The sequence below is a fragment of the Triticum dicoccoides genome, chromosome 6A, assembly GCF_002162155.2.
Source record: "Triticum dicoccoides isolate Atlit2015 ecotype Zavitan chromosome 6A, WEW_v2.0, whole genome shotgun sequence".
NCBI classification, from domain to species: Eukaryota; Viridiplantae; Streptophyta; class Magnoliopsida; order Poales; family Poaceae; genus Triticum; species Triticum dicoccoides.
The window spans coordinates 496,063,268-496,073,641 of NC_041390.1; the positions used below are offsets into that span (position 1 = coordinate 496,063,268).

The following is a 10,374-nucleotide window of genomic DNA, read 5'->3' on the forward strand; positions in this document are numbered from 1 at the left end:
TCGATCATGTCTTCACCGCCGCCCAACCCATCTCTTTCGCTGCGGGTCACCTCGTCGCCTTCGGCGACCACCACGACCACCGGCCCGCTCCTGCCCGCGTCGGGATCCTCCGTTGCACCCGCCCCCGCCGTCCTCACCCCGGAGGAGGTGTCCGGGCGCTGCGGGATCTAACCTAGGCGGTCCAGGATATCCGCCTGTTCTTGGTCGGGTCCTACGGGCCGCACCCAGATGCGCCGCCCATCACCGCCATCGCGCCGCCGTGGCAGCCGCCACACCAGGCGGCCTCCGCCTCGCTCGCCGGGCTGTTGCAGCAGCCGCTGCAGCTGCCATCCACCGCACCATCGCCCCGCCCTGGCTACAGTGGCAGTCGCCGCTCCTCGCGGCCTCCGCCGCGCCTGGCGCTCCGCTGCGGCAACCACCGTCGGTCGGCTCCGGCCCCGCATCGACCGTGCCAGCGGGAGTCCCGATCCACCATATCAAGTTACCGCCGTCGCCATGCATTACCGCTTCCCCAGGGCGTTCCCATCCAGCAGATCAAGTTCCCGCCGTCGCCGTCACTGCTTCCGGCTTGGATCACTACCCACCATGTGTCTGCGGCAGTGAGGCTGCAGGCTGCTGCGCGCGGCCTCCTAGCGCGTCGGCATGTGCGGGAGATGTGTGGTCTGCAGCTGCCGCTCCTCCCAGCTGCGCTTCGCTGCGCAAAGGACCTCGATCTCGTCCGCTGCGTCAGGGATCTTGGGCATGCTATTTTTCCCACGGGCAGCGACCTCAAAGTTTGCAACACCGACGGTCGGGGGCGCACCCCTCCTCATCATTCTCCATCACAAGCCCTCCACTCTTCTCTATGCGGTGCAGATCAACAATCGTCCGGCAGGGAGAAGGCAGGGTGTCACCGATAGGAGCGCACCGCGTAGCACCACTGCATTCCGCCGGCTGCCGCGAGGGCGCCTCTGCTGGTCGCTCTTGAGATCACTTCCAGGTGGCCATACACATGCACTCCTTTTGTCCAGATGGTGTCCATGGGATCTAGGTGGATGTACACGTGCACGCCCCACGTGCGGATGGTGTCCACTTTTTGTTAAGGGGTCCAAAATAAAGCGTCCCAGTCCATATCAGGTTGAGAGTAATAAAACAAGCTGAGATGTAAAAGGCTTGTTTTTAGGTGTTAGGTTTGTCTTGCATCGAGTCATGGTTATAAGTTGGTTAGGCTGCAGCTCGAGGACAAGTTGCATGTCCAGGTGGGGTGTAGTGTTAGAGTACATAATGGGCCTAATGGCCTGGGCTGGCGGTATAGCCCATTAGTCTTAGGGTTAATTAGAGATAATGGTCACTTTCTTAGGGGTCAAATAAGCCTTGCTTGGGAGTCAAGTAAATCTCTCTATATAAAGAGAGGAAATGTATCAATCTAATCAAGCAAGAATTAAGAAGGAAATCCCTTCCATCTTGCCCGGCCGTGGGCAAAAAGGCCCCGGCCGGCCCTCTCGCGCCCTCCTTCTAGTAGCGCCATAACATAAGCCTTGCTTGGGAGTCCATTAGGCCCATTACGTACTCTAACAACAGCATCGCCCGTGATGGTGTTGCATGCAAAATGTCCACCACTTGGACCGGCATTTTTTCTGCCAAAGAGGCGAAGAGGTAGGAAATGTACAAGATGTTCATATATGTGCAAAAGGGAGAAGAAGGAGTTCGACCATGAGTGGTTGAACTTGAAGAAGAACAAAATATAATTGAAGAGGCAAGAAAAGATTGCAAAATGGGAGCTTAAACAAGTGGTGACAATGCAAGGAATTGAGCTCTGGAGCCTTAGCGAGTTCCGTTGCAGCCAGTTCGAATTCGGACCCTCGAGTGCAAAGGCAGAAGGGAGCTTGACTGCAAGACTCCGTTGCTTGTTCGAAGAATCCGCAAATAAATATTCTTTATTTTCTCTCGAGAAAGAAGTTGGAGCTTGGGAGAGAGATGTATGAGTCGAGGATCATGTTGCAGGACATAAACATCTTGAATGATGAAGGCAAGAAGTGGGTGCTCTGCAAGAAGATGATGATCAATGACTACAACAAATAAAGTCTTTGATTCATTCGTGTATGGCATCTATGCATGACTTGTTTTTTTTGGCATGTAATGAATTGCCGTTACTCTGTATCGTTGAATTCATGATAAATTTCTGCTATATGATGGATGTACATGAATTTTGCATGCATATGGGTAAAGGGATATGACGAGTGTGGTTGTGCAGGGAAGAAATGAGGACCCGCACGATCTCCAACAACAAGCCTATTTTTGAGCATGAAAAAATGATGGAGTAAAAAAGTTAGGGCACAATTTTTTTGCTGGGTACGAGCGAGTGCTGTCTCCAACAACAGCCCTAGGCAAAAAACTTCTTTTGGCATGAAATAAGGCAAAACCACTTCAGCAGCTGCCCTAAAATAGGGTGGGAGCAGCGGCGAGCGTATCAGGGTTGGCGGCGGGGTCGGAGGAGCCGGCCATGGTGCGCGGCAACCGGCAGGCAAGCGGATCCGAGGGTTTTTGGCCGCGGCCTGGCGTAAAGAAGTAGCCACATGTTTTTGTCAGCCGCCGAAGTGCCCCAAATTTGCTGCATGAGGAACTTTGTTTGGGATGCCTAATTTATTTTAGGATGGCAGTTGTTAGAGGCCTTTTTTGGCCTTCACGCCCTGAAGTGGTCTCGTGCTCAAAAACAGGATTGTTGTTGGAGATACTCTAAGCACATATACCTTTGGGACACGTTGGGAAGGCTACATACATCTGACCATGCTTGGGCGGGATGAAAAAAACTTGTTTGATTGCCTACATGGAGGCGTGGCTTGCATCGACACGAAACTTAAAGCACCATAGAGCCTGGGTCGTTGGGAACACTCGAATCGGCAGTTTCCAGCGAGCTAGGCTGAGTCGGGCGCAGAAGTTAGTCCTGGCACAGGGCGCAGTGCATGGGGAATCCGGGCGGAGATGGCAGGAGACAAAAATTGACGGAGGCCGAATGGCACGAAGTATACCCTCACCCGCCTCATTTACTCGCTCAGCCCTAGCTCTAGGACAAACCCTTCCTCTGTTGTTGGCACCAGCGACAATGGTGACTCAGATATGGTCTAGGACAAGCCCATACCCAGTTTAAGCTTGTTCTTGCATGTTGCATCCTTCATAATTGGATCCTGCAATGGGGTTGTGATGAACTTGTGCCGAAGAAGGAAGATGTGACGCCTGCTGATGTTGTCAGCTCCGGCCATGATGTGGAGGCGTTTGACAACGAAGTCCGGAAGAACAGAAGGATGGAGCGGGCTCAGGTAATGTGGGATAACAAAGGTTAGGCAAAGGATCTGAAGAAGAAGAAGAAGAAGAAGAAGAGATATCAGCACAAGAAGAGGAAGAAGGAGGAGGAGTTTCACCTAGTTAGCATCGATAAGCTTTTCCCTGTTCAACCATATGGCTCATAATTCATACTGCCATTTGTTAGTAGTTAGGATAAACTGTCATTTTGTTTTCTAGTTAGGGCTAAGACAATGTTCAATCCCTGTGTGGTAACGCCACCATTAGTGAGAAGTGGAGATCACATCTTATGTCGTTTGCAACCAAACAACGTGTAGTTTGTTTAACAACAATGACACATGCAACTGCACATCATGGTAAAAATTGCTCTCTTAATGTTTTTCTGAATGTTAGCATTACTGCTAAATTCATTGAACATGAGAAGAAAATTGCTCCCTTGATGTAGGTAGCCTGAATGCAGGTAACCAACCAACATGTAAATGTTGATTTTTACCTACACCAGGACATATAGGCCTATCTGGGACAAGTATGTCAAATGCAAAAAAACATACGATGTCAGGGCATGTACAATGATGTCATATGGATACATATGCCCCATGATAAAAAATAATTTAAGACATCTACATTAATTTTTTCTTTCCAATGCAAGCTATCACTAGTGGGTCTCGTTAAGAAATAGAAAATAAAAACTTTAGTACACATGCATCTCTACTTTGCACTCCAACCTTTTCAGCTTTTGTCATCGGACCACACTTTTTCTCTTCAAACACCGGTCTCCTGAGAGGATCTCGCTTCCCTATCTGAACATACTTTGCGTCATATCCGATTCTACATGACATGCGAGACATCATCTTGAGACTATGCATTCTCTCGTGCGTCCTTGTATGCCCGTGTCTTCCTAATCTCCGAGCTGCGATTAGCTTAACCACTAAGCTATACGAGCCGACCCGATGAAAGGTTTCGCCGGTCTCGAAGAAGACATGAAAAGAAAAACGCGCATTCAAATCAAACCACACGGTTCACTCGTTCCCCTACTCTTCTCCCTTCGGACGCGAAGAAACCCTCGGCCCCTCACAAAGAGAGAAGGGGAGAGAAAAAAATAAATTCAAAACCTCCCCCCCAAACCCCTCGTCCACCGCCGCCATGGACAGGGCCCCGCCGCGCGGCGCACCTCGCGACGCCGTCGGCCAGCGGTGGCTCGCCGTCTTCGTCTTCCAGGCCGCGCTCTGGGCCGCCGCCTCCGTACTCCACCTCGCGGTCTCCCCGAGCCGCCGCCACCCTAACCTCGGGGTACCCCCGCCCTTCCTCCTCGGGCTGCACGCGCCCCTCTCCTGCGCCGGCACGGGGCTCCTCGCGCTCGCCTTCCTCATCTCCGCCTCGCCCCACCCGGGCCCGCCGCCCGTGCCGAAGCTCGCCCTCGCGGCCTCCCTCTTCGCCTCGGCCGGTGCGCTCTGCGTGGCCGCCGCGGCGTCTCTGGTCCCCGAGGACGCCGGATGGGCTGCCGTCGCTGGGCTGGGATTCCGCGGCGCTGTGTTGGGCGCGGTGTTCGCCGCTCACTACTTTGGGCGCGGGAGGTGGTTGCTCCAGTTCCCCGTCGTGCAGGTGAGTGGAGTGGGGGAAAGTTTTAGGGTTTCTGCATATGCTGCTTGATTCATCCGAAATCGCAGATTGGGTTTGAATTCGTAGTCTTAGAGTTTATATTACGACGTCTAAGATTAACTTCTCAGCAATGATTTGCTGTGCACTATTGTTCTTGAATCACAGGTGATGTTATCTTAATTGTGGCTTGAACTATTGGTATTTTACCCTAGGGTGTTTGGTCAGAGGAGAGGGCCATTCTGCACTATTGGATCGGTATTTAGACACACATTTTGTTATTCAAGTTAGACATTTGAATCAGATAATAGATGATTTTATTACGAGCACTGTGTAATTTCCCGAGAATATCATGTTTTATGGTCAAATATCCAGTCAGAAGCTTCGTTTTTATTCACTGTTTATTCGTAGACATTGTTTGCCTCTACTCTTACTTTTTTATTTAGGTGTGAACATGGTGGGGATTAATCAGAACGTAGGTCAATCAGTTGTAACTTTCAAAGCTAAGTTTAGTTAATTTTGATCCCTTAATAGTCTTAGATTTGCTTGCTTAGTTGCATGTTCATTTGCTATCTTACAGTTCTTCCAGCACTCATTTGAGTATATGGCTGCCTGGTTTTAACTTTGTTAACTTGTTTTATTGTCCAGAGACCTATGTTCTATGGATTAAAGATGGGGCTTCTACCATCTATTAAAAGGGCTCTAAAGATGTCGCTTCAGGTCTTCTTGCTTTCACTTGTCCTGATTCTTATTCTTCCTCGGCAATTCAGAATGGGAGGATCCATTGGAAGTCAAATTATCACCCAAATCGCTATTTTTATAGTGACCACAGGTGTTTCCTTCTGTTGGGAAATAAGCCATCATTTTGTCCAGGTTTGTTTTCTCCTTTACAATCCAAATCAAACAACATGCTTGTAGATGCACACTTGTTTCCGCAGTATGTACTGCGCAGCTTGACTTTCCTGGAACTTTAATACAACTGTTTTCAACAAATTTCAGGTTGTGCACACAAGAAGATGCAGTTTTACTCCACCTCAGAGTTCTGCTGCTGCAGAGACTAATCCGACTGATTATATCCTCGAGACTCTGGAACTAAGTAATCCACGGTCGCTGATGCAATATCTTGCATTCCAAGATTTGTGTGCAGTATCTGAATGTAACATCGAACCTTGGCGTCGAGGTGCCTTCTTTGAGGAATCTGGTGAAACTTACAAAAGAATTGTGACAGCCTGTTTGAAGCCACTTGAGGAGTTCACTTCAAAAATTGCTGAAGCACTTGAAGGGTTTACTAGTGAAAGGCCAGAACTATTGTTACAACAGTCTAAGCTCTATGGTGCATTTAGTGATTCACAGGTAATTTTGTAACCATTTCATTTACTTTGTTGTAGGTTCTTCAGTGTGTTTCCAGTTGTTAATCTTGTCTGTCTCTTCTTGTGTAACTAATGAAGTCTGCTTCGCGTTAAGAACCATCATCCAGCAAATAGTTTGAACCTACTGTTAAGTTGGTGCCTGCATTTTTTGTTTGACATCCGTGATAAAATATTTTAGAGTTGAATAAGGAGAGGCCACGCTTTAAAGATGCTGAGTTGGGTATAGTTGAAGCATACATGCATAATGATTGGTTAGTCACAGTTACACATAATGAATTCAAGATTTGCATCAAGCATCACACAATCCGGAAGATTTTGCATGATAACTGCTGATCATATTATGTTAGATATGTTATGGAATATGAGTATGCGAGTATCTTCATATTAGGTTTAATAGCTTAAGTTGAACTGCTCAAACCTTTTATTTGGAAGTTGGTAATTTCAAGTGTTTAGGCCTTTTGGAGCTGACAGGTTATTATTGACAGCTTTTATGTGAGTAGCAAATATATTCTTCTAGTATAAAGTAATTGGATACTGAGGTGCATTAACTATCATTGTGTTTGATTGCAAATGACATAATAAGTATGCCATATGCACATGGACCGCATGCAACAGTTTTGAATATTAGCTATGGGGCATGCTTTCTGTAATATGGGGAAGTTGGTTTGATTATGGAATATGGTACATGTGCTGATGTCATTTTTTTTACACGCGTATAGTTGACCTGTGGTCTGTTTGATGCAAGTGTTATAGTAAATAGTAGCTCACCATTAAGTTCTGAATCATGCTTTTCCTCAGAACCAATGGATGGATTGTAGCAGAAGAAGCTCTGTTCCATTTGGAGCAATTCTGTAGTACCAAGGTTGTGTTTGTTTTGAGCCCAAATTTGCCCCACCATTTTTCTTCTCGAACGACGCAGGAGATCTGCATGTCATTTCATTAATAAGAGGATTAAAAGTACAACGCCACACGCACACACAACACACCCAAAACCCAAACACTCTAGACCATATGAGGCACGCTTGAAGAAAGGATACGACCAAAGCGCCAGAACACCGACCCTAGAACAGGGTCTGAAGGCCATGGGCCCTGGCTGTACGCCATAGGGCACCCTCCTCCTCTACCACCCGCACTACTAAAAATGCCCTAGGGCTACCTCAGATTCCACTTCCGTATCCAATCTCATTTCATTATCGTTTCGGCGTTTCCAAATGTCCCAAGCTACTACTATATGATCAAGGTATTGAGGCCTTTTCGGTGCTCCTTGTCCAATCTCTTGATTGCCCTGTTCCACCAGCCGGAGAAGGCCCCACCAACCCCACCAAATATTTGACCAAGTTTTGTGTGCCCATGAGTTGGCCAACTTTGGCTAAAAAAACGAAGTGGAGTTGGGTAAGGAGCCATTGGCATGCCAATAAGTTCGTAACCATCCAAACAAAAGCCAAAGTTTTGGTAAGGTACATTTTGGCCAGAAACCAAACATACAACAACTACAAGGCTAGAAGTAAAAAATGGAGACTGCTTAGCTGATAGCTGGTGTGACGAGTTCTCACAGTGTGGAGGCCAAATTTGTGAAACATGATGTCCCGTTTAATAGCAGCTTGAATTTATCTATATTCAGGATCAACTACATGGTTGAGCTTATTATGACTACTAACACAAATTATAAATGATCAGTTAACATTTTGAAGATTTAGCTTATTTCCATTGTGCATCTGGGGTGAATATAGGTTAACATGATTCTTGTGATTTCATAGCATTCAGAAACTTCATTAATGTCCGTAGGTGTCCTTCAGAGTAAGGTCAATTGTCTACATGCCTAAGCTTTAATAGCCTTGTCGTAAAGATTGCTTAAGGCCTGGAAATGTTTTTACGTGCCAGATGGTGTATCATTGCCAAATCATAATAGTCCAAATGTTACTTTGTGCACTAATGCCTAATGATAGATTGTTCTGTATGACCTTTGAATGTAGATATGCTCATGGTGTGCTCGGACATTGGCGACATTAACTGCACGCTCACGACAAGAGGATCGCTATGGAGTTGCTCAACTCACTGGCTGCAATGCTGCTGTGATGTCTACTTTGCTGTCTGCTCTAGTTGCGGTTGAAGCATGTTTAGGGAAGAAAACTAACCCACAACCTGCGCACTCACTGGGTCCAGCAAGCATTAAGTGGGGTAATAACTTCTCCACTGCAAGAAAAGGCAATGTAACAACCATCGCAAGCACACAAAGAGGTGGTCTGCACACTAAAGCTCATTCAATGGCTGATGTTTTCCGGACTTCAATTTATCAGATAGTCTCAGCCTTCTTGGATGACATGCGGGCAAATGCAAAAGCTTCGAGTTTGGAGAAGAATTGGATCAGTGAAGGAAGAAAACCTATATATGGTTCACGTGCTGTGTTGGTTCAGAAGTTGAGCTTGTTTATTGAATACCGAGCTGTCTGAACTCTGTGTGATGTCTCTCAAATCGACAGTCTGTTGGGGTGAAGGAATTTTGTCATGAACCAAAATGCTTGTTTGAGTGAAGTTTGGAGCTGCCGACACTACTATCTCATCGAGGTTCAGGAATATTTGTTTTGGCACTATCATCCCTGTTTCTTAAGAATAGACCCACGGTTTCCATTTATACTTTGGCCTTTGAATGGTGTTGAAAATCCAACTTCTCAGATTCAAATGTGCTGAATGTGGATGGTATTTCCATTGAAGTAATAACCATTCTAATTCAGCCATGGGTTCCTAATACAACTTCCCTCTACGAAGAACACTGAACACCTAATAGTGGAACAGAACCTAGCTAAAGATGAGGGAGTTGGCGGCCAGCCTCGCCGTCCTTGGCGAGGTGCCGAGCACCGAGAGGGCGGCCCTCGCGGACGCCTTCCTTGCGGCGGCGGCCTTGGGACAATGCCGGCGCGGCGAGAGGAACCTGCCACGGTGCGCGTTCAGGCCGCCCTCGCAGCTCCGCGACGGCTTGAGGCGCTTCTTGGTCGGCTTGGCCAGGTCCTCCAGGGAGGCCACGGCCGCCAGCGACGCGAACGACTGCGACTTGCCGTCGAAGAACATGGACAATCCCCTCCTGCACAGCACAGAAAAAAGGCAGGTCAGCACCTCTCTCTGCTTAGAAATAGATCACGAACGTAAACCATCAGCAATCGCATTCGCGCGCACGTACTTGATGGGGAGCTGCGTCATGAGGGCGGACATCTCGAAGTGGTCGCCGGAGCTGGAGGAGGACGACGAGGAGCTGGCGTCGTCGGCGAGGTCGGAGGAGGAGGACGTCGACGTGCACTCGGAGTCGGACGCGGAGCCGATGTCCTCGTCCTGCTCGTCGTAGGCGGCCCCGGGCGGCGCCACCATCATCATCTCCGCGGCGCGGCGGAACATCACGTACGCGTCCATCTGGGTCGCCATGCCAATCAGAGCAGAGCAGAGCAGACCAAACCAAGGAAGGAAGGAGAGAAGCAGCAGGCGATCTGAGATGAGCGATCGGTTGTGCTGGTGCTTTGGCGATGGAGGATCGAACTATAAAGGGGGAGCGGAGGAGCGGAGGGTGAGTCACTGGGAGGATAAGGAGGGGGGAGGGGCGCGGCTACAAATAGCGTGGGGACGTGGGCGGAGGAGATGAAAGCGGCCCGGTTTATTCACGCCCAAGTAAATGCCGCCGATTGGTGGAGTTCGGCATTATCTCCTCCCTTCGTTCTCTTTACTCGCGTGGGGCTTTTGTTTAGCTTTGCGCGGAGAGGGACGCGGCGCGCGGCGGGAGTGGGGGAGCGGATAAGGCCAACTCCACCGCAAGACCCCATCTTGTCCGGCTTTGTCCGTTTGAGGTAAAACGGACAAACCCCACGACCCAGCGCGCAATGAACTGGACCCATTTTGTTCGTTTTATATCCGGCTGACCCTATTTTTAGACCAAACTTGGGCTGGATTTGGGGCCAAAGCGGACAGAACCGGACGCGTTCTGCACCCTCTCCGTCCGCGCCCGTCCGGGGTGACCCCACTTGTCACTCACCCACCCACCCCCACCACTCTCTCTCTCTCTCTCTCTCTCTCTCTCTTCCTTTTTCTCTCTCTTTCTCCGACCTACGCACGCATAGCTGCATGCGACGGCGAGCATGCGAGGCCGG

The 10,374-nt window shown here is 48.9% G+C and overlaps 2 protein-coding genes across 2 annotated transcripts; one reads left to right on the top strand and one right to left on the bottom strand.

The window, feature by feature from the left end:
* Positions 1 to 4,323: 4,323 nt before the first annotated feature.
* Positions 4,324 to 8,876, top strand: LOC119317450. The gene is made up of 4 exons (XM_037591909.1): positions 4,324 to 4,881; positions 5,524 to 5,748; positions 5,875 to 6,228; positions 8,219 to 8,876. The coding sequence occupies exons 1-4, from the start codon at positions 4,423 to 4,425 to the stop codon at positions 8,693 to 8,695; spliced, it is 1,515 nt and encodes a 504-aa protein (XP_037447806.1). The 5' UTR covers positions 4,324 to 4,422; the 3' UTR covers positions 8,696 to 8,876.
* A 16-nt stretch (positions 8,877 to 8,892) lies between these two features.
* Positions 8,893 to 9,816, bottom strand: LOC119317451. The gene is made up of 2 exons (XM_037591910.1): positions 9,420 to 9,816; positions 8,893 to 9,323 (listed from the first exon to the last, which is right to left on the bottom strand). Exons 1-2 carry the CDS (start codon positions 9,656 to 9,658, stop codon positions 9,041 to 9,043), a joined length of 522 nt encoding a protein of 173 aa, XP_037447807.1. The 5' UTR covers positions 9,659 to 9,816; the 3' UTR covers positions 8,893 to 9,040.
* Between the last annotated feature and the right edge of the window lie 558 nt (positions 9,817 to 10,374).